The sequence below is a fragment of the Triturus cristatus genome, chromosome 3_1 (assembly GCF_964204655.1).
Source record: "Triturus cristatus chromosome 3_1, aTriCri1.1, whole genome shotgun sequence".
NCBI lineage: Eukaryota > Metazoa > Chordata > Amphibia > Caudata > Salamandridae > Triturus > Triturus cristatus.
The window spans coordinates 328,317,665-328,342,960 of NC_140583.1; the positions used below are offsets into that span (position 1 = coordinate 328,317,665).

At 41.6% G+C, this 25,296-nt stretch overlaps 1 protein-coding gene across 1 annotated transcript in view; it reads left to right on the forward strand.

The window, feature by feature from the left end:
• Positions 1 to 25,296, forward strand: part of LOC146860197 (stimulated by retinoic acid gene 6 protein-like) — a 425,550-nt gene that overhangs the window by 354,535 nt on the left and 45,719 nt on the right. The window contains exon 15 of the mRNA XM_085646323.1: positions 12,989 to 13,108. Within this exon, the coding sequence (XP_085502449.1) occupies positions 12,989 to 13,108 (120 nt within the window). The remainder of the gene's footprint in view (positions 1 to 12,988; positions 13,109 to 25,296) is intronic.

The following is a 25,296-nucleotide window of genomic DNA, read 5'->3' on the forward strand; positions in this document are numbered from 1 at the left end:
TGGATGACTGTGGAAATTATAAGGTGGGTAGACAAAAAGCGTATTAAAAGATGATGAATTGAATGAATGCAACCAGTTGCCTCCAATAACATATTTCAATAACTGGAAATACAACAATGAGCAGGTAAAGCAATGCAAATTAGCTGAATGAGTGGGAGTTAAGTTTGATGAGAATGTATGATTGACTGCATGAATGAGTATGAGTTAGGGGGCAAACAGCAGAATGAGTGAGGGTGTTGATGGAAGTATGGTGGAGAAGTGTGGCTCGCTGGTTAGAGTAGGCAGACCTGGAAGCAGAGGTCAGCCCGGGACCAGGGTTCAATTCCCGGCTCGGCTGGGTCTTGAGTCCATAAATTGTCCATGGACTCGATAATTCTCGCTCCAGTGCATACTTGATTCATGGGTTCACACTCTGCGACTCTGGGCAATAGCTTGCTTAATCTCCACAATGGCCCCTCGTGGCGGGATGCCTGGCTTTCACCTTGTGGATGCCCTGCTGGGTTATCTCACAGGGGAATACCAGGACGGGTTCCCTAAGCAAGTGCTTAGAGACCGGTTGGTGATTTGCGCTATATAAATATCTGCACATTTACATTTACATATAGTTCAGTGCGGAAATCTGTGCGTATGAGTGTGTATGGATGAATGGATAAATGTGAGTTGATGAGAAATTGTGCTAAACGTATGCTGGAAATATTGGTGAAGGTTTGAAGGGAATCTGGTCAGTCTCAGGCCTCTTGCCTCTTACCTGGGTCTGAAGGCTCATTGGACTAATGCATCCACTAAGCCTTCCAACAAGGCAGATGATCTGTATTTGACCCCATGATTTGAACTCCGGCACTCTACTCAGTCTTTCATTCGCTCAAGGTTGATTAAAAACAAAACTAGTTGTGTAAAAATAAACATCTGTGTTCACCCTCTCTGCCCAGCCAGACTCTCTGAGAAAATCAGGCATCAGGTTTGCTCGCTATGCTCAGTTGTGTGGTGCAATGCTGTGTAGGGACTTCCTCCCCATCACTTTTCACAATCACCAGCTGCCACTGGCAGTACGTCTGAACGCAGGGCCTGATGGTGCAAATCAAGTTTCCAGCTTGGCAAACCTTCTTAGTTTCAAGCTGCAGATCTGAGAGGCTCTGCACCGCTCACATTTTTATTCAGTGTTTTCTGGGGTCAAGCGGGAGAACACTCCTGTTCAATGAGGTGCAAGGCAACACCCCAAATCATGACAGCTTCCTCCAAAGTGTGGCATAATCTTCTCACAGAAAGCACTATTCCTCCAAAATTCTGTATTGCTGAAATCTCAGCAGAGGATTGAGAACAAGTTAAACCAACCTCAAGTATGGCTCATTTCCATAGCTCTCCTCCCACTATCATCTGCAGATGGCAGCCTTAAGCCTACTTTCTGATTGGGTCATAGGGGATGGGGTAGATGGACCTGAAATTCCCTGCCTGTCCTATTCCTCCATCTCAGCTTCATGCTTTACGACCCCTTCCCCCTGCTCTGGCATTCCTGTGTAGCAGAGCTCTCTCCAAAAGATAGCCTCTCCATGGGTGAGCCACTTATATCTTCATCAAAGCAGCCTGGCTAATCCTGTTAACTTTGACCAGTCAGGGAAGACTAACAGTTAGGTTGAATTTTGGCTTACAGACAAGAAAGTCTTATAACTTCTTTTCTGTACACTTTAGGATAAATGCAACAATGGCCTATTCTCCTAAATCCCCGATTAGTATTTTATTTAATTCCTACCGCTTTTTAAGCATGAATAAACTGTAGTGTAGATCCTCACTCCACAGTGCTCCTAGCAATTCGATATTAGGAGGTACTTTACTACAATGTGGAAATTGGCATGTGAAATTTTTCTAACTCCAGGGCATATAAAACATATTTTATAAGGGCCTTTCTTATAATTACATGATACCCCACCCAGGGACAGTCAGAGTCAATTACCACTATTCCCATTCACCAGAATATGGGAGTGCACAGGGGACAATTTATGAATTTGCAACAATACAGTCATTTGTACTTGCTAGTGTAGTTTTCATGAAAGGATAGTGTGATGCAAAAGAAGTTCTTTTAGAAATTATAGATATTTTTAATGTTGACTACTGGTTCTTTGTTTAGTTACTCGTTAATGTAGGCTGTTCAGAGTGTGGTGGAGGAGGAAGACTGGCTAGGCAGTAGAGAATTGTATGGGATGGTGTAGCGGTCCAATCGTTCATTTCCAGTGTTGGAAGCATTTTCTAGTGGATTAGGGGTCTCCAAATCAATTCACCAATTCAAGAATATATTACAATTAAGGAGATGCCAGAATACATTCAAGCCTTGTGAGATGATATATAAACAGTGTCTGTTTTGTTCCATAATAAGTGACATGAGAATACATTTCATTGTATACCATTATGCATAAAAATGGTTACTTGCAGTTAGTGAAATAGCACTCAGCCATCTCTTAAAATGAGAGTGTGGGACTAACCAGGGTTCATCATCCAAAGATTTTAGTATGTGTCATGAATCTGAATATCTGTACACTACATCCTACTGGAGTTTTAAGGGAACTGGAAGCTACTTTGTCAAATAATTAGGAATGATGGAATGTTCCTTTGCTAAGGAACCACAACACAAGAGTATTGATAAAGAATATGTAGATTAAGCTACAGATTTTACTTTAGGCAATGTCAGTTTGCAAGATCCAGCCAGTCACTCTCTTTCAGTCATAGTTTGAGTTCCCGATACCCTTCTCTTGCATTCGGTGGAACATCTTCTATTCCTGTGAAATGTCCTGTTATGAATATGTTTTAACTCCTTCTGTGCTCATGACGGAATGGTTCCATTATGTGCTCAAGTGCAAGTGTGCTCATGACGGAATCACTCTGCTGTAAACAGCAAAGGGATTTCCTATTTTTCTTATTTGCCATGGGAGGTGGGGAAGAGAGATCTGTGCTGTCGTCATTACAACAAAAACGAAACTGAAACTTAGTTTCAGTTTCACAGTTTTGGTGCTCATGGGTCTATCTCAGCCCCCGTGCACCGAAACACATGGGAGGGGTATCGTTGGAAAGGGGAGAATCCCCCCCCCCCTGTGGGAGCAGAAAGCACCCTAGATGCAAGGGATTATTTTTTAAAGGCTAGGGTTGGAGGCTGTCCAGAATGGGAATGCCAACGCCCTCCCTCCCCCCAAATAAGGCAAAATACTTTCTGCCCCCCAGGAGGCAGATGGGGCAATAGCCCCTGATCTGCCCCCTGGGGGAGCAGAAAGCCCACTAGGCACCAGTTTTTTTTTAACACGTAGTCAGGAAGGCTGCCCACAAAGGGAATGCCAATGCCCCCACTGCAAAAAAATTGCAACTGTCATTATGCCCCCCCGGGAGGCAGATGGGCCAATAGCCCCTCATCTGACCCCCCAGGGGCACTATATACCAGGAATGTTTTTTTCAAAGTTCGGGATGGGGGCTGCCCAGAATGGCCATGTCAATGCCCCCACCCCTCCAAAAAAATGCCACCGTCTTTCTGCCCCCCAGGAGGCAGATAGGGGCAGTAGTCCCTGATCTGTACCCCGGGGTGGTGGGCAGAAAGCTCACAAGGTACCAGGGATTACTTATTTTTATACATAGGGGTGGGGGCTGCCCAGAATGGGCATGCCAATGCCCCTACCCCCAAAAAAATTGCCACAGTCTTTCTGCCCCGGGAGGCAGATAACGGGCACTAGCCCCTTATCTGCCCCCCTCAGGGGGCAGAAAGTCCACTAGGCACCAGTAATTTGTTGTCCAAAGTTCTGGGTGGGGGTTAACCAGAATGGGCATGCCAATGCCCCCACCCCTCTCAAAAAATGCCACAGACTTTCTGCCCCGCAGGAGGCAGTTGGGGGCCATAGCCCCTAATCTGCAAGCACACTAGACGACAGGTATTACGTGGATATTTTTGTATGTGTGGGTGCAGGGGCTACCTAGAATGGGCATTCCAATGCCCCCACCCCCAAAATAATAATCAGTCGTTCTGACCCCCTTGGGGGCATATAGGGGTAATAGCCCTCGATCTGCCACTCCCCCCCCCCCTCAGAAGGCCACTAGGCACTGACCTTTTTTTACAATGTGCCTAGCAGTGGATTTTGGGCCCTAGATCAGCCAGCACCTGGGAAAACGTAGTAACCCTGTAGATGTTTGAAAACTAGACACCCATAGGAATCCAGAATGGGGTGACTTGTGTGCCTCTCACCAGATTATCTTACCCAGAATCCCTTGCCAACCTCAAACTTTGTAAAAAGAAAAATCCTCACATTTCTGTGATGGAAAGTTCTGGAATCTGCAAGGATCCACAAACTTCCATGCACCAAGAATCCCCCAAAGTCTACCAATAAAAACTGTACAAAGTGACATGAAGTCAGTAATGCCGTTAGTGTGTCGAATTGGTAGTCATATTGCAACAAGTTCCATTTTATTTAGAATGTCAAATACACACATTAATCTGCCTTGCAAAATGTTCTAATGATTATGACTGTATAAACTCAGAGGGTTGTGCCTTTAATCAGTAAGGCTAGGCCTTATTCAAACTCAAAAAACCTCACAAATGCCAGTACTGATATACCTTCACACATTCGTTCCAATTCGTGACCATACAACTAAATTCTTATGATCACTTAAAGTAGTGTTTCTGAACAATTCTTTTAATCTTGTTAGACAAGGTGCCGAAAGTGAACATGCGTAGTAATCTGGTGCTTGTGGATGGTGAATATCATATTTCAGCAAGGTATGTTTATCTGTTGTTTTAGTGTATAAGGTGGTGTATAGTTTCTTATTCTCAACTTTAATGGCTATGTCTAAGAAGCTGAGAAAGGTGGGATTGAATTCTAGTGTGATACACTGGAACTTATTAAATGATGATCTTATCTTTCATGATAAACCTATGTTTGTGTTTAAAAGGAGTTCTAATTTGAAGGATAGACTAGTAAAACTTACAATGAACCAATGGAATGCACCGTACAGCAATGCCTAAATCTACCCCGATTGTGGAAACAGCATTTGATACCTTGCAACATCAGTCATGCGTTAGGTGCAAAATTGAGCATGTCCATCTGCTCGAGCAATTCACTACCTTCAATCATTGAACCAGAGGCATAAGATGGTGGGTGATTGATGTGATCAAACCAAATGCCTGAACCAACAACACTAACAGCTTATTAAAAATATATGAAAACAGATGAATCCCAAAAGTTGACACTGTGAAATGTGGTTTGACCATTGCTTTAGAATAGTCCACTTTAAATACTCTTTAAAAAGTTGGATATGATTGTTTATGTATTATGCTTCATTTCTAAGTTCTTAATTCAGTATGTTTATGTCTTATCATTCATTGTAATAGTGTTTCTGACTATTAATTTTTGGAAATATTGAATGACTTGGAGATTCATATAATTATCAATTTTCGATTATATTTATTGTAGATATTTTGCCTAATTCGAAACTTTTTGTTATACGTAACCTTTACATTAACACAAATGTTTATAATTCCCACAGTTTAAGTAATTCATATGTCACATTTTTATTTTTCCTGATGCATTTCTCCAACTAACATAACACATGTATTTAAGGATGTCGTCATAACCCTTAGAACATTTTCCATGTGAAATTGAAATGTGTTTTTGACGTTGTAAATAACATAGGACTTGTTGCAATATACCTAACAATTCGATAAACTGACGGCATTATTGACTATTTACACGTAATATGACATTCATGTCACTTTGTATTGTATGATTTTTCAGAATTTTTGTACTTGGTAAAAGCCGCCTTATGTCATGTTTTCGGTATGGTGAATTTCATAGCTATGTTAGGAAATTATTAGCATCATTTCTTGCATTTGATTGTTTAATCATATTTTTAGATGACTATTCAGTATTTTTGCAATATTTCTTTTAATGTTAACAATCTCACAAAATATTATTGTGCAATGAATCAAGACCTTTGTACTATCACCTATATGGCTCATATCTCTTTTTCTTCTCTGTATTTCTAAACTCTTTCCAACTATGCTAGAGTCCCTTTTGAGAATTATGACTGTAACACTTGCTTATCACTTTTTCGTCACTAGATGACCAGAAGGGCTTTATTTATTAATGAGTATAGAGTTGTTTGTAACAGCTTTCTTTTGTTACCAGTAAATGATTAACCACTTTTTTCATTGCTGTAAATCATATGCATTTGAGTAATTATGAATGGAGATCTAGTATTAAATATTGCGCCTCCAATAATGATGGCCACTATTCTTGCCACTTTAGTTGTTAGAGTAGCTTTTGGCACCAGGTGCACATAAATAGGGAAGTAATCTTAGTGTTTGTTTGAATCGGTCTTCACTTGTGAGACATTCCATGAGCTGAATCATTCAGTTTATATGAGTTTTCTCCATATATTTTGGCTTGGTTGCCAGTTGATTTAATTGATAGGATAACCATGTTGATCTTATACACTTGTATTATTCTTTCAGCTTCAAAAATTGTCTTCCAAATTTACATTTGATGATTTTTTTCAACTTCACTATTGATTCACTTAGGGTATATGTGAGTTCCTATATCAATGATTGGATTGGAAGTTTTCCATTAATAATAAATGGATTTTGATCTTTCTTTTTGATTGAATTTTTGTTTTGATTTACAAAAATTCTAATACCCATCTTTATTCTAAAGGTTATCATGACTAAAGTAAGTGATAGTTCTCTTTATTGATTTTTGGGACTTTTTGCATATATTCATACTTCATTTAGTTTCACTTAAGCACATTGACATCTTTCTTTCCTCCTGTTTTTCTCATAACATGCATGTTTTTCACTTTAGGATCATTGCCTCTGATATCATCCATCTGCATAAGTGGATTGAATATCCTTTTTGTATGCACTTTATAATAATTTTCAGTTCATGTGGGAGTCATTGCTGCAATTCCAATATAATATGGTTGACCTGAAGGTGGTCTTTCGGACTAGGAACAATAAGGATCGTAACGTCGACGCCAAGTGAAATTATTGGACTTTCACCATTAAATTTTTTTTTGGTGTGAATGTATTGATATCAAATAGAGTAGACTGTACAGGCATTAATCTTTAATTTCACTAATTTGACTTGCTTCACAAGATATATGTTGATATGAAATTTCTTGATTTGTACTCCAAATTAATTATATTGAATATAAGGATCATTCTCCAATCTAAAATCTGTTTGAGTCTTTTCTTTTCTTTAATTTTAATTCTTTCATTTATTACATGCTGAGTTGTGTTGTGATTCATTCTCCACTGTCCCTATTGGGACAGATAATATAAGTTAAGGTTTTAAAAAATGTGTATTCTAGAAACGATTCCCTTGTTGGCCTTTACATTTTAACATAGTTTGCTGATCAAGCAGTTTGGGCAGGTAAAGAAACCAGAAGTGATTTATTCTTTCATTTTTAGTGAGCTTATTCTCAAAGTGTAAAGTATAGTTTTTGATTGATGTTTGCGGCTCTTCTAAACCCGATTTGGAGCTAATTGTTGCTACTGTCATGAGTGCAGGACGACTTTCTAGCAAATGCCAGTGTTTTTTGCGTATTTTTTTAATGAAGTGTGGCCATTATGGAAACTGTTCATGTATTTTGGTCTTGTTTTTGTTTTTTGTTTTCCCTCAGAATAGAACCTCAGTCAACTCCCTTGATTTCATCTGCAGTGTAGACAAGCATTAGAGGTTTGTAGCCTCTGTCACTTAGTCTCTGTTTGATCCCCTCACTGATAGTCTTGTATGTCTCTTCTGAACTACATTTCTCTTGGCTCTAATTAATTATCTTAAGGTTGCATTAGCAGCAGTTTCTTTCCTATGATTCCTCTTTTTTTGTCTATTTAGATGGTTAGATCAAGGAAATCAACAGTTTCCTTTGAGATTGTGGATGTGATTATGATGTTCCAATCATTCAAGTTAATTTGTTGAATATAGTCTAATAATAGGGTCCTGGGACCCTGCAATATCATTAATATGTTGTTGATATATAACGATCACAGAAGATGATCTGTTTGTGTGAATGGTGGTATTTGTCGGCCAAGAGCAATTGTCTTTCAACCTCTCCCATCAAAATTCAGCCATCTAAAGGAGCAGATTTTGCCCCTATTGCTGTTCTTTATATTTTAATACAATATTCATTGTGAAACAAAAGTTGTTGTTTCTCAGGCAAAAAGAAAAAAAATCTATGATTATATTGTTACTTTTTCAATAGTCGGTTGGTCTTGTGGATAAGGCTTTTTTCACTGTACCTTCATTGCGAATTTACCACCCTGATTGAGGTGTAGAAATGGACTGTATCTATGGAAGCCAGAAGTAAATCTTCCTGCCAATCAATGTGTTCAAGTTTTTAGTATGTGTGTGGCATCTCTGATATTCGAGGGTAGTATTTTAATCATAGCTTGGAAATGGTAATTGTAAGAAATTTGGTTATTAGAGTTACAGTAGAAGCCCCTCTCAAATAATAAGCACTTGTCAGGGAGAACCACAGAAGTCACTAAATAAACCGTCCTTAACCTAGAGGCAATGTGTAAAGAATTTATGCAGCACTCAAACAGCAGTATGGTGAAAACATAAGAGAAGAAAACCCCTAACTAGAAAAAGTAAGGTTAATTTTAATAAATAAAATGACAACAAAATGACAAAAATCGAATCTTTTGTACCAGAGTTATGAATTTGTAAAGTTTCTAGTGAAAGTAGCACCAAAAAATCAAAAAGCACCATTTGAGATTATCTGGTTATTTCGATCTGATCAAAGTCAAAAGTTCAGACCGATCACAATGGAGCATGGGTCACATAAAGTGGCCAAGTTTGTTTTACCTTCTTTGAGTCCAACTCCACGTATAGATCTGCAGAGGAGCTTCCCATTAGCATTGAGTGCAAAGGGGAGTTTGGGCACCGTGGACAGTCGCTGTCTGCGCAAAGAGTCGGTCATTGCTGGAGCTGTGTGTGGCAGTAGAGGTGGAAGGTCACCATTAGCACTGGTTCTCAGAGAGGACATGAAGAGGAGGTCATCATTGGAGATTCATGTCAGCAGGCGTCTCAGATAGTCATTGGGTGATACGAGGAGTCTGTTCACGGTCGCAAACATGCAAAACCTCTGTATCTTCACCTGGAGCTCAAGACTTGTAGTTTTGTGGCAGGAGGAGTACTCCCCGATGTCTGCCAAAGGCCCAGTACCTGGAAGGGCAGCTCTTCAGGATCAGGACTCTCTCCAGTAGAAGCCAGCAACAGGGCTCCGGTAAGTCCAGTTGGTCCTGATAAGTTGGGAAGTTGCAGGAGAAACTTGTTGTATCCCTGTAGCTCAAAGAGGAGGCCAGCCAACTGACAGTGGGAGTCACTTCTAGGGAGCCTTGGATAAAGTCAAGCAGGTCCAATCTTCCTTCTTCAGACAGCAGGGCAGTTCTTATGAATCTTCCACAGGCCCAGGAATGTTCTGATGAGATGCTCTTAAGGGTGCTATTTTTACCCAGTGGGTGGGAGATGACATATTTGTCTAACCTTACCCCTTTCCTAGGTTTGACTGCAAACTGTTTAAAGTAGCAAAGGTCTGGCAAGTCTATGTGTGAACTTCATTTGTCAGTGTCAGTGTCAGGACAAGCAGCACTTAGAAGTCAGGAAGGGCTGAGTACAACCCCCTAGGATATCCTGCTTTGGAGAGGAATACCCTAGCCCAGAAACAAGGTCATTTTGCTCCCATGTCTGGAAGAAATATACAACACATCACAGGAGAGCCATTCAGAGTCATTTGACCCTGGATACATTTGCTTAAGGCAGAAAAATGGCAACGTTCTAAAAGGGGCATTTTCAGAATAGTAACTTAACATCCGACTTTACCTTTCAAGAGAATTTTAAATTACAGTTCAAATGAGGGGAAGAAGCATTTCTCTATCTGTTTATAAACTGAAGTTATCCCTTATTAAGTATAGGTATGTATAATAAGATAACCTAGTTTGAGTCTATGTGAGGGATAGCCCTACTACAGTGAAAAACGACTTTTCACTGTCAGGACATGTAATACTCTAAACCACGTCCTACCTTTTAAATAACATACACCCTGCCCTTTGAGCATTTAGGGCCTACCTTAGTGGTGACCTACAAGTATTAAAAATGAAGGTTAAGGACTGGCAAAAACATTTAGGTTGCCAGGTTGAAATGACAGTTGTTGGCCTGAGACATGTTTTGCCAGCTACTTTAGGGGGTGGCATTTACTTGGGACTTACTTGGGACTTATAAGTAAGTTATCACAGAGAAGAATGAGTAAAGTTCACAGAGTCCTAAAAGACAACACAAACAGGTTTGGCAAAAGAAGGCAAAAATCTGGAGTGAATTTTCAGAATGGTCTTGGTGAGACAGTAATCAATACATTCTGCAAATTTAGAGCCGAACAAGCGACATCCTACTATTTTGGATATCTGCCATTGGGAGGGAAATCTATATCGTAAATTTTGTGTAGTAGGTAGAGTGTGGTGATAGTAGGGTGAGCAATATACAGGAACTGCTTTTCATCTAATGTTAGTAGCCTATATCGGTGCCACTCCTCAAGTTTTTGTTTCAGTTGATGCAGGTATAGACAGCTCTGAAAGTTTTGTTTATTGACTAAGAACTTGGAACCCCACCACCTTGTTACAGTTACTATTTAGCCTAACTGTAGGTCGAACATGGGCATTGTAACTCACATTTTAATCTCTACTTATTTAAACTACCAATTCACTTACATTACGGCCACCTTATGGAACCTCTTGTTCTTTTCCCAGATACATTACATACAACAATATTCCTCAGTAACAATGTAAGTTGTAAGTCTTGCCCCCCTTTTAATGGATAAGGCATGCACATACTAGCCTGTTGGTTGCATAAATCTTAGATGTCTTTACCCATTTTTCCCCTAGATATAGATCCCGACCTCCTAGCATGGACTGAACCAAATTTGGAGGGTTTCTCACATTTTAGTCCTCATAGCCATGCAATGGTCATTTAAAGAACCTGACTATTTGCTTAGGTACACCTTCTATACTATCTCACTATGTCTCTATGCCTGCAGGGGAGTTACTTGGTCATTAAGATTGGGGATGTGTGAGCTTCAGATTGTCTAACAGTCACGCTGGGTATTTTGTTGAAATACATTATATGAAAAGCAAGACATGAGGGGGGCTTAAGGGCAATGGAAAGAGAGATGATGGTGGATTGTTAGGGGAATTCATAACACAACATTTTTCAAACTAAGCAACATTTTGTATGGCCTTTAAAACAGAGACAAGAGTGAGAGAGCGTGTGTGTTTGCCAGTGAAGGCATATAAAAATCCCAGGTGAAATCCGACAGACACTTCATCATACTCAACTGAAAGCCTGGGTACCCAACTATTTACTCCAAAATATTTTTTTATGGGTGAGGTGTGACACTCCAAACACCGGCCCCTGAAGCTATGCCCATGTATGCCTGTGATGGACTCTTAGCCCTCATACATTTTCTTCAAATATAGGCATGCTTGCTCTTTCGATTTCAGGCTACATCGGTTTCTTTTCTGGATCCTTATCACATTCTCACAAGGTTTGCATCACGTGTGCAGCTTCCTGAATCACTTGTTATTACGGATGCAGTGTTACACCGAGTGATGTTTGGACAAAATATCATAGAATAATGCCACGTGAACAAAATATTGTGTCAAGAATATCAAGGGCAAAAATATCATGAAAGTAGGATTCTATTAGTAAGCAAAGTTTTACTATACTTTACTCCACATATGTTATACCATGTTGACATATATGTCTTCAATGTACGTGTATGTGGAGTTAAGAATAGTAAATCTACAATTTTTTATTTGCACTTACCTTCTCAAAATTTTGGTCCTCTATATTATTGCCATGTTATTCTGTCCACCCAATAAGAAGACCTAGATGATTGTTTCCTGAATAACAACTGCTAATTAAAAAATAATATATATATATATATGTATATATATATATATTTCCTTTTTGGTTGTTTTCTCCTATTTTGTTCTGGTTTTCAATCCTCAATTAGTATTCACTTTTTCTTCCTTCTTATTATAAACCATTCTCCTTTAGTTTAATTCATTGATTATTCGTTTTTTCTTCAATTATTGCATTACTCTCCACCTATAGTTTGATTCTCTACTATACATGCTGCAGTCTTTAAAAAACACTCCCTTCGACTGCGCCATACTCATCCCTGATGTCCCAGTCACATTCTGCCATATTTGTGTCAATATTGCAGCCCACCTCCCTCTCCTATCATTGCAAGAAATGTTGCAATACTGTCAATTTCCGAACATGAATGCAGTAATGAAGGTATGCTGTACCTTGCATGCTTCAGTCTTTCCATTCAATTATATTTGCAAGGATTTACAGAGGAAATTCTACCCCATAAATAAGAAAACAGGGTGATGGACTTGCATAAATCCATGCGCACCACATCTCAGCACATTAGTACATCTGTCAAAGCACAACAATTAGCAGTGTTGTGTGGTACAAAACTGTGTAAGCTTCTGGACCCAAATGACTAATTTCCTGTGACCACTTTTTATGTGCACTTACAAACTAAACTACTAACTAGCAACAGTGACACATTGCCATACACTTTTCAATAGGTACATGGATGAGAACAGAAATAAAAGGACATGGTTACACGAACCATCCAAATTACATTCCAGTTAAGATGGCCACCAGGGGTTCATTAAGCCACTCTTCCATTTTAATGATTTACTTAACCCCTTCAGTGCCCATGACGAGATGGTCTCGTCATGGGCCGCGGTTGCGCTGTGCCCATGACGAGACCATCTCGTCATGAACCCCGCCCGCTAATAGAAAGCCCGGCACAGGGCGGGGAAAGGGCGGGGCACGCAAGAGGTTAAGATGTTTGCAAATGGCAAAGCTCATAAGCATCGAAATGACAATGCATTTTTTTAAGTTTTGACTCTGGACTTTGCAAGACACTGTTTTACTCTGTTCTTTGAATGTAGGCTTGGAGCGGTACTGATGGCTGTCGTGATAATAGCGCAAGTCCTGGCATCTCAGTTTTTCTTTCTACAAGACAAACTTTCCCCCACTGACAGCGCGAAGCCATTAGCAATAAACAACAGGTAAGTCAGACCAGGTCTTCTGGTGTGTTGCATGGTTGGGACTACTTATAGCACTTTCCCATTTTACACTTACGATGCTGTATGTTAAAGTAGGAGATGGAGTCGGACTCTCTCATCATCACTGAAGCTTAATCGTTATGAGCTCTTGAAATTTCACAAGTATTCTGTAACAGGAATTGAGTATCCTGACAGATAATATAACAAATGTTGGGAGTTTATATTTTTCCTTAAGGTCTTCTTTTTGCCCTTAAATGTAGCTATTAAAACGATGGACAAAGACACTGTAAAGCCAAAGGGGTATAATGAAACCGGCAAACTGTTATTTAGTGATACGATTACAAATTTACCAGTGATCAAATATCTATGAGGCCAAACTTTAATGGGGTGGGCAGGATGGGTATAATTCTGCTGAAGGAAGAGACATAGAGAACTGGGGGAAACTGGTGAGGTCAGTAAAAGCACAAAGAGAAAACGTGAGCATATAACTTCTTGGCTAGAGTACAGATTGACAGACGTCTCCTCTCTCCCATAGAGCTGTGTGGCCATAAGGACCCTGGCATTTTCCCTCACAGCTGGGGTAGCATGGTGTGGCAGCATGAGAACTTAGCACCGATGGATGCTTTTGAGCTTGCCTTAACCTCTTAAATGCCAGAAGATGCCCACATCCATGGACATGGGAGCTCTCAAAATCCTGATACTCCTGCACTAGCACTTTAGCTTACAACATCGTGTGTGCTTCGCTATCTGTTTTTAACTAAAAAAAACGATTTTATGCCTAATACTTTGTTGCTGCTATTGTTGTGATTTTAAATTGAATTTGAATTTGAATTGAATTAACTCTGACTCCCCGGTCCACTGCAGCGTTAGGCTGATCGGTGTGGAGGGAACACAGAACGCTTTCACTTCCTGGTGGTGCCATTACGGGGCGGCCATTTTAGGGGGTTGACGCTCTAGTCTTCCATGTGCCTGACTCTTTAGGCTCCCAGTGCCTTCGCGCTCGAGAAATCCTGACACTCCTGCACTAGCACTTTAGCTTACAACATTGTGTGCGCTTCGCTATCTGTTTTTAACTAAAAAAAACGATTTTATGCCTAATACTTTGTTGCTGCTATTGTTGTGATTTTAAATTGAATTTGAATTTGAATTGAATTAACTCTGACTCCCCGGTCCACCGCAGCGTTAGGCTGATCGGTGTGGAGGGAACACAGAACGCTTTCACTTCCTGGTGGTGCCATTACGGGGCGGCCATTTTAGGGGGTTGACGCTCTAGTCTTCCATGTGCCCGACTATTTAGGCTCCCAGTGCCTTCGCGCTCAAGAAATCCTGACACTCCTGCACTAGCACTTTAGCTTACAACATCGTGTGTGCTTCGCTATCTGTTTTTAACTAAAAAAAACGATTTTATGCCTAATACTTTGTTGCTGCTCTCCCCCCCTCCCCAAACCCCAGATAAAGAGCCTTGGTGTCTGGCTTGATAGTGCGCTAGATTTCTCGGTTCAAGCTAACAAAACTGCCTCCACTTGTGTAGGGCTAATGAAAATGCTTTGCAAAGTCCTTCCTCTACTTCCTTTTCAGGCCAGGAGAGTTATGATCCAGGCTCTGATCCTCTCCCGCCTTGATTACGGGAATGCTTTATACTTGGGTGCTCCCGCAACAGTGATCAATAGGCTCCAAGTTACCCAAAACTGTGCCGCCCGACTTTTGTTCAACATCCCCTGCTGGCAGTCAGCCAAGAAAGCTCTTAAGGAGCTGCACTGGCTTCCGATGGCTGCCAGAGCACAGTTTAAGGCCATGTGCATTGTGCACAAATCTTTTAATCAAACTGGCCCTGCCATTCTGTCTCCCTTTGTGGTGCCCTACGTCCCTTCCAGATCCCTCCGTTCCGGTTCACTGCACCTAGCAACTATAACAAAGCTCACAAAAGCTCGATGGGGTGGCCGTTCCTTCTCTCACACTGCTGCCAGACTCTGGAACTCCCTTCCCCAGGACATGAGACAGATCAACAATCGGCTGGCATTTAGGAAAGCCCTAAAAACGCATTTGTTCGCCAAAACGTGTTAATGCATCTTGGAGCCGTCATAGGACTCTGCTTAAAGCGCGACGAGGCCTCCGGGCAGTTACGCGCTATATAAATATAATTTTTCATTTCATTTCATCATGCTTGGTGTCTAAGTAATTGCTTCCGGGATCTGCCATAACTGCGAGGAATGGCGTCTGATGGTGTCAGAAGGTGGAGGGGAGCGTTATGATATGCAGAGACTGATGTACTCAATGGCAAGGCTGGCTATGTGCTCTTGGTGAAGGCACCGGCTGCATGACAGCCGCACAAGACCCACTGTGTCCTCAAGAGGTGAGGAGCATGCAGTTTCACTAGGGGAGAGCCACTGTTTGCATGGGGCAGCGTACTCTCTCCCACATCCCCATCATAATAGGATATCGTAACCTCAAAGGGCTATGCTATGTGCCCCCCACCCCGGGGGAAGGTGAGCACCTGAGCAACCGCGGAAGTGGCCTACCTAGGTGTGGGTGCAGCTTGTGGCCGATCGAACACTCCTCCATTTAGCCACGGCATAGATGCTGTTTTAAGCTATGGATATTGATTTGCCCAGGAATCCACAGTGCATCATGATATAAGGAGACTAGGCGGGTCTCACTGCACTTCTGTTGGAAATCTAAGGACGTCAGCAAAACTTGCTTAACCTGCCAACGGCATTCAAGGTATATCCTCCCCTGTTACATAGTGAAAGAAAACTTCACCTCCCAGCATATTTGGGCCAATGAAGTGCTTTACTGCCAGGAAGACACACTCCTGCCAAAACCTCCAAAGTTCATCATAACCCGCTGATAGGAGAAAGCTTCAAAGCCGTGGATCCTGAATATAGCTACTAAGCATTCAGGCGCGAAAGGGAAACAAAAGCCCTACTACCAGTGCAAGTAGTTCACCAAGATTATCCTCTGAAGCACTGTGCCTCCTAGGCACTAAGGAAGGTTTTAACAATACTCAGCCGGAGGCTTCCAGGGCTTTAAACATTGTTGAACGGCCCTCATTTTCCCCTGATGAAAGGGAATAATTTACCCCACGAGTGAGAACCCTCCAACACAAAAAGAAGGTATAACAAGCACTACTGTTACGCCGGCACAAGAAATGGCAAAACTTTGTGAAAAGACCACATACTCCTATTTGGTCCCAAAGCTTCAACTGTATCACTGGTGGGAGGGCAAAGTTAATCCTCTGTTAAGGGAGACAGAAGATAAAACAAAGGAGCCTCATTCAGACTCTAACGGTATGCAACTATTGCTCGAACCTCAAGCGCTGGGGAGCCAGGTATCTTTAACCTTCCAGCTAACACAAGTCTCTTACCATTGATAAGTTTAAGGTCTGCCCAGGCTAACGAGTTCTCAGAAATACCAGTAAATAATACTCAGCTGGGGGTATGCTTCAACAGATTCTAGAAGAATTAAGGGAGATGAGGAACGCTCATGAAAAAGCTCACTCAGAGGTGCAGATGCAGGTGAGTAATATTAATGATAACTTGCTCCAAATCAATTCAAGTTTAGTGGAAGCAGACCAAACACATTTCCAAATTGGAGGACTTTCTAAAAATCTCTGATTCTTATGCAGCTAAACATAAACAAGAGATTGTAGAGATTCAGATGAAGCTTGACAACATGGAAAATTGATCCCTACGCTCAAATTTGCCCTTTGTAGGGATACCAGAAGGGCAAGAAACTGGCCAGGATTCAATGAAATTTATTTTGGGTTTGGATTGGCAATATGTTCTTCCAAAGAGTCAGGCTAAGACAGAAGATGTTTCCACTGAGTCACTCTTCTCAGCCCTCGAATACCAGAGATCCTCGTACATTCCTGGTTAATTTTGGGGATTTCCAAATGAAAATAAGAATTCTATCCGAGGCTATAAAGTCAAAGAGATTTCATATATAGGACAAGGGACATTTTAATATCTTTTCAGACATGTTCACGAGGTAGCCTGCCATCAGTGAGAATTCAAATCTATGCTTGAACTGTACTAAAAACAAGGCATTCCGGCAGCCAGGGTGCAGCAATCTAAATTGAAGGTTCTCCTGAAAGGTCAATTTCCTGTACTTGGGTTAGTGGAGCAAGCTAACGAACTCCTCCAGCAGCTGCATAGAAAGGAGCTATCAAAATGAAAGGGCCAGCTATGGAGCGGCTATGGACCCAGGCTCGTATCGTATGGATTTATAAGAGAACCACATGAGTGAAAATGTTAAGGAACAATCTGCCTACGATTGGCTCATTAAAAGGCCATAGCAAGCCCTGGAGGACAGTTTCAGGCTGCCATATCAAGGCACTCAGCAAAGAGGAGGACAAGGGCAAAGGCAGCCTCCTTCGAGAGCTCTAGTGCAAACTGCACTATGAGGTGTAGAAGAAGGAGACAGTGGGGAATGGGGTTGAGGGATGAGTGTGGTAGTAAGTGTGGAGGTGTAAGGAAATCGCAAAAAGATGTGGCAGAGTTGTGAGGGGAAGAATAGTTTATCATGTCAATGGTATTATATGGCTCATAGACGATTTAGAAGCCTCTCATATAATACTAATGGTCTCAACAATAGATTTAGGCTTTGGGCAATGCTCTCCTGGTTTAGATTGTTACAGGTGAATATAAATCTCTTTCAAGAGACACATTTAAAGAATTAAGCTCCCCCATTGAGAGTCCCTGGCTATATTCAGAATTAAATCTATGCTTCTTTGAATGCGGGTATTGGGGGGGTGGCTGTATAAGTCATTAAGGAATTGCAACGCAAAGTACTCAAGGTCCACAGAAATATATGTGCCGGGTGGATTTGGGTGCAACTGAAAATTTCGATCCAGTTGATTAACTTTGTTCATTTTTATGGCCCTGTTGAGGACTCACCTCAGACTCTCCAATCTTGATATAATTTTCCATAAGAGGAGTCCGGCCCTCTCGTGATACAGGGAAATTTTAATATCCTCCCCAATAGCACTCTGGATTCATGTCATGCCAATAAACTGCAGAATAAACCAATCAATTAGGCTTTTGAGTGTAATGATGTAATATTTCTCTTTGGTGGAACCTTGGTGTAGGCATCACCTCAAGGACAGGTCTTACACCTCTATTCAAAAAAATGTATTTGTCTTCACACATTTATTTTTTGTTAATCTCACACTCTCTCTAAAGAGTCCAATCAGAAATAATAGTAAATCTATTCTCAGATTATTCAGTAATTTCAGTTAATCTTCTTCTTGTTGATCAGTGGTATGAGAATTCCAGATGGGTTTTCAATAAATCCTTATTAGTAAATGATCAATGGGTTTTCCAAATGCCTTGAGGCCTATTTAGAGCGGAACATACCTCCGGACTAAGGGCCAGATGTATGACCTGTTTTTGCATGCTCAAATGGGTCTGCGAACCCGTTTGCATATGCAAATCCTATTGGGCCATGTACATAGCCTATTTAGCGAGTCGCAATTTTTTGGCGACTCGCTAAATAGGTTTTGCGACTCGGTATTTGGAAGGGGCGTTCCCTTCCAAATAGCGAGTCTCAAAACCATGTACAAATGTTGCGACCCCAATTGGGGTCGCAAAGCACTCGCAATTACCACCTACTTGAAGTAGGTGGTAATGAATTTGCAAAGGGAAAGGGGTCTCCGTGGGACCCCTTTCCCTTTGCAATTACATGCAAAATGTTTCATTTTTTTTTAATGCATCCTGTTTTCCTTTAAGGAAATCTGGCTGCATTTTAAAAAACACTGCTTTATTTAAAAGCAGTCCCATGCATCGTAGTCTGCTGAGCCCAGCAGGCCACCATCTCTGGAAGGGCTGGCATTCCCAATCGGCTCGCAAATTGCGAGAGGCTCATTACTATTAATGAGCCTCGCAATTTGCAATCCCATTGGGAATCGCAAACAGTGTTAAACACACTGTTGTACATTTCATATAGCACCTCGCAATTTTTGACTCGCAATGTGTCGCAAATTGCGAGGCGCTAAATGAAATGGTTGTACATCTGGCCCTAAGTTTCCAGTTTGGGGTGCCTTGAAGGCTTTTTTCAAGAGAGAAGTGATAGCCTTTCTGACAAATCAGAGGGAGATAGAGATGAATAAATACTAACCCTGGGCGTAGTTCGCGAAGTAGCACTGCGCGAAGCTACGCAAAGTGCACTTTGCACTACGCGAGCTACGCGTAGCACTTCGCGAACTGCGTAGTACCTTGTTCGCACTGTGCCAGATGTCGTTTTCAATTATTGCACAGTGCGGACAAGCAACTGGTACTGTGCAATCATTGAAAATGGCATCTTGCACAGTGCGAGCTGTAGTTTTCTGCTGCTTGAGTAGATTTTTACTCGAGCGGCAGCTTTCTCAACGCGAACTGGTAGTTTCTCATCGCGAGCGGTCGCGAGCATTCGCGACCACTCGCAATGAGAAACCTGACCTCCTCGCGTTGGGAATCTCGCCGGGAGGTTTATTTTCCATGCTCGCGATCGCCAACTTGATGTTGCTGATCGCGAACAAGGAAAAAGTCTCGCCCGGATGTCATTTTGCTTGCTCGCGGTCGCCAATTTGACATTGAGGACCGCGAGCAAGCAAAAAATGACCGCAGCACTACGCAACACTACGCTACGCGTGTTCGCACTGTGCTACGTGCAATTCGCGTAGTGCGAAGTTGCGCGAACTTCGCAAACTACGCGAGCATAGCTTAGTGCTTTGCCCAGGCTTAATAAATACCATCAAATACAACAAGTCTTAAATCATGCAACAGTGGTATATATAGCATTTTGTTACAAGGACAGACACTGGTAATCAATAGGAAGATTTATTGTCTTCAGGATGCACCACCAACATCTGCTGCCGCCCTGTCAGCTCTCCTGGCTCTAACTGCCCCACAGGAGAAACTGCCATGGAGATAGAACTTCGAGGCATGAGCGGAAGTACAGCGAATCATTACAACACATCCCCCCTACTAAATATACAAGGAAAACAGGAAATACAGAAAAAGCTAATTAACAGACAAAGAAGAAAAAGGTAAAAGAAAAGGAAGAAAAGAGGGGTGAGAAGAATAATACAACAATTCATAAATTAATACCAACACTTGCAATGCATCAATACATAGCATAGTCTCTGCAACGTTTAGAAGGACAACGAGCACTCGAAGATAAACCCTGTGCATGAGAATTCGGAGGAGAACCTCGCATATTGGAATTAGGCATAACATCTGGACAGGTAGGAAGTAATGATTTGTCACCTTGAAATTTTACAAGACGGGACATGCTCCACTTACCACCATTGTTGACAGTGACTACATTCCTATTCACCGAAGTTATAACAAATGGGCCCATAAATTCAGTGATACAATTCCGGTGCCACCTTTGGTAAGACTCAATTCTGGCACCCACCTCCTCTTTATCCAAAACAGAACCTTCAATGAAAGGTAACCAACCAGGATTGAGTTTGGACAAAGCAACCCTACCTCTCAATATTTGGAAAGGAGATTTTTGCAAGACTCTATTGAGGGCAGTGCGATGTGCCCACCAAGTGTCCCTCAGAACACCCTTAAGAGTAACTCTCATTTCAATTGCTCTCTGCACACATGCTTTGAATACTCTGTTCATGCACTCCATGCGGTCCTGCGGCGCATAAAGAGCGGTCCTTTGATGAATTATACCAAAGTCCTTTAAGAAGTTTTGCATCCCTTGCGAGATGAATTTCACCCCATTGTCTGTGATGAGGAACCAGGGAACAACCTCACTCATGAACTCATCTTTAAGAAAATCAAGAACCACTCTGGTGCTAACAGAACTCACACATTTGCTGGAGACCCACTTAGATGAGTTATCTACTAAAATAATCACAAATTTCTCTGAGGGTCCTAATAGCTCAAAGGGACCCATGAGGTCTAATCCTAACTTGACCCAAGGCTCATGTGGGATCTCAATGGGAGACAAGGGAGCAGTGTTGGTGACGTGAGATTTGTCATTAATAGCACATTGACAACAATCTTTAACTACCTTCTCCACTTGACTATCCATCCTAGGCCACCAATACCTCTCACGAAGTCTATATTTCTACCTAAGTGTCCCTCATGACCAAGGTGTACAAGCTTGGACCTCAAAATACAAGGGGGTACAACTCTTTCACCACGCATGAGTTGACCTTGACACAAGGTGAGTTCATTCTTGATAGTCAGGCCACACTTTGATGACAAAATCCACCACCAGGGGTAGAACCACATCTTCAGATAAAGCCATTTCCCATTAATTCTCTTGAATAGAAGGTTCATTGACCCATCAAAACCCCAGTAGGTTCAATGTCATGGATATCGTTGCAACTTTCAATTGGCAGTCTTGATAATAGTCTGTAGCTTTATTGGCAGAACCAGGAAGATATTGTACCTGAAAGTTAAACTCTTCCAAACCTTCGCTCCATCGTTTAAGTCTGGGTGTCAGTCATTCACTCTTCATGCAAGAAAACACTTGAACCAAAGGGGGATGATCAGATCTCACTAGGAAAGGTATGCCCCACAAGTAGAATTTGAAGTGTCTTATTGCCCGCACAAGGGCTCTGATCGGTTCAACAATAGTGGCAAAACCTTGAACAAACTTCGAATAAAACTCGGAAAGGCCAAGGAAAGACCTCACTTGCTTTTTCTTTATCAGTTGGTGCAGGGGTATTAACAATATTCTTGGCGAGGTCTAGCTTAGGTTGGATACCCTCCCCAGAAATACCATGTCCCAAATACGTGACAGAGGATACAACAATCTTACATTTCAGTTTGTTTACAGTCAAACCCTTGTCAGACAATCTTTGCAGAACAGCCCTTAAGACCTTGTCATGTTCCAAGTCATTCTTTCCATAGATTAAAACGTCGTCCTGGAAAAACAAGATGCTAGATACGTTTCCAAAAATTATTTTCATAATGCGCTGGAAACAAGCAGCCCCTGAGGCTCATCCAAACAGCATTCTACAGTATGCCCCCAGTGGTGTTACAAACGATGTTAAGTGCTTGGAGTTTGGATGGAGGGGTCCTTGGTGGTAATCTGAAGACAGGTCTAATACACTAAAGGCCTTAGCGCCATCCAGCATGTTAATAGACTCTGCATTATTAGGAAGTGGTTGACGGGCTACCCATATCCACCTGTTTAGACTCCTCAAGTCAACACACATTCTGATATTCTTTCCTCCATCCTTGGGGGATAAAACCACCGGCCCAACCATTCAGAGGATTCAATTTCCTCAATGATGCTCAAATTTACCAATCTCTTGAGTTCATTCCTTAGAGGTTCTAACATCATATTGAGGACCTTCCTAACCTTGTGTACAATAGGTAATGATTTTTCTTTAAGGACAATATGATGTTCGAAATCCTTGAGTAGGCCAAGGTTATCAGAAAAACTTGGGGAAATTCCTCAAAAAACCTATTGGATGTTGCAGAGTCATCAACCAACATGACTTGCTAGGAGGGAAAACGAGCATTGGGATTGAGAATTATCCCCAAATCTCTTTGATGCCTCCAACCTAGGAGGTTATCACATCGTTTGGCCACATAGATTTTTCCAATGGTTTCCCTCCCCTTGAAGTGTATTTTCATGATGGCATACCCAATCACATCGATGTGTGAGCCACCATAGCTGACTGGGTTAAGATATGGGGCAGCAAGCTCTAAATCAGGAAATGTTTTGTCCCATTGTTCATTGCCCAACATAGTAAAGGGAGAACCAGATTCAGCCAGAACCACAAATAATTTATCACCAATCACAACTTCACATTCTGGCATACTAATGAGACCCACATCTACCATGCCATCACCTCTTATGCTCAACATAACTGTTCTCAGACTGTCTCAACATTCTCTACTGTGCAGACTTGCATTCCCTGGCATAGTGACCCTTGATTCCGCACTTGTGACAGGTAGTATTTCTAGCATAGCAATTAGGGTAGTTAGAGGAGTGGTTAAGACTCCCACACCTATAGCATTTCATTCTTGAAAAGTCAGTGGATGGTTTGACTCTAGTCCCACGTACTATTTTGAAGATATTGCCAATAGAGTATTGATTAATTTCTTTCTGCCTTAGTTCTTGAATACTACTAGGAGTAAGAGTTTCATCAGTCACAGGTTTATGAGCTTTCATTTCCTTAACCCAGCCAGAAGTATGTTCCATTCCTTCTACTATAGCAATGGCTTCCTTGAGGGAACGGTTCCTAGATAAAAGCTTCTCCTGCACTCTTGAACTGTTGGCGCACCTAACTAATTGGTCACGTATCAATGAGTCAGTCAGTTTACCAAATTCACAAGTGCGGGCAAGTGTTTTTAATGAAGCAATATAGTTCCCAACCTTTTCATTAGGTTCCTGGATTCTCATAAAGAATTTGTGTCTTTCTAAGACAACATTAATTAGTGGACCAAAATAAATTTCCAACATTTTTATGGACATCTCAAATACGTCCGAGAGTTGACCATCACCTTCACCTACAGGAATTGTATCAATGCTTTCATAGATATTGTGCCCTTCAATTCCAAGATTGTGGAGAAGGATTGCTTGTCTCCTATGTGCAGAACATTTTTCGCCTACAATTGCAATTAAATACAAATCAAACAATAGTTTCCATCTTTTCCAGGTAATAGTGGTTCATCCTTTTCACATAGGAAGGGAGGAGGTTGATTCATTGACGTGGCGGTCATGCTGGCAGAATTACAAAGCAACTGTATTTTATATTACAAAAAACAATGAAATATTAAATGCAGTTGTGCAAGGCTCCCTGCAATTAATCAGGCCCTTACTTTAAATAGGACACAGTTGTAATAAAGTAGTGCATACGAACAGTTCTCCCGCAATTAATCAGGCATTAGGATCTTGTTCCGTGTTCAGGATCCAATTCTGTCCTCTGTATAGATGGTTGTCAAGGAAACAAGGCAACAAAGATGGCGGTACGCAGGTTATGCGTACATGATGTGATGACGTTCACGTTGCTGACGTGACTTGATTACGACAGTGTATGTAGAAGTCGCGGAATCTCTAAGTCGTGTTGAGGCTTGTAATACGATGGTTGCTTGCTTCAGATTGTTGCAATAATCATTTCTGCGGGTCCAATAAAAGGGGAGTTGGTGGTGAGCTTGTTCCCACAAGCATCACTCGTCGCCAGTGTTACATGGACAGACACTGGTAATCAATAGGAAGATTTATTGTCTTCAGGATGCACCACCAACATCTGCTGCCAGTCTGTCAGCTCTCCTGGCTCTAACTGCCACACAGGAGAGACTGCCATGGAGATAGAACTTCGAGGACCGAGCGGAAGTACAGAGAATCATTGCAACACATTTGCCACAAGGGAGTCCAAGTGTGAGGTGAGGCAAAATATAATCTTCAGGATCTCTTCACTTTAAGGGAGATATTAAACCACAATTCAATTTTGAAAAATATATATAGTAAACATACATATAGGTAAATACTTAACTTGGTCAGTTAAGCGCAGATCTAAGGTCAATTTAATTAAGCAGATTCAAGATCCAGACACAGACAGGCTTGCGACTCAGCCGCAAGAAATAATAATTGTCTTTTATAATCTCGGTACAAAGCTCTATTCCGACCCTTATAACACATCGTTGGAGACGGTTGAAAGATGGTTAGTGGGGCTCAATAAGCCCAGGACAAGGGGAAGCAATGATTGGTCCAGGAGAAGCATTGGCTGTTAACTCTTCCCCCAATGCAAAAGCTTGCAGCAACGATGGGTTCCCTGCAGAAGTATACAAGCTTGTCATGCCACAATTGAACACATTCTTAGTTAGATTGCTCATTAGAATTTTGAACTGGGGGTGAAATTCCTAACTCATTTACGAACTCGGTAGTTGTTAGCTTTTGAAGAAGAGCAAGTCAGAAAAACATGTGAACTCTTATCGTCCAATCAGCTTACTTAATTGTGACTATAAGATGTTCACGGAAATCTTAGCGAATCTTCGTGCAGTAGTAGTCCCTTCGGTCGTTCAAAACGATCAGAATGGTTTCCTTGTAGGTAGAAATATGGCAAATAACACACTATTTAACCCAGGCAATAGACTACTTTACAGTAGCACATCTTTCACCATCTTTCCTGACAGCAGCCGGTAGGACTCAGTGCTTGACCAACAAGCACCTTGAGACCCGCAGGCATATATCTGGGGGTACCTTTTCTGCTTGATGGGCAGTGATGCTGCCCC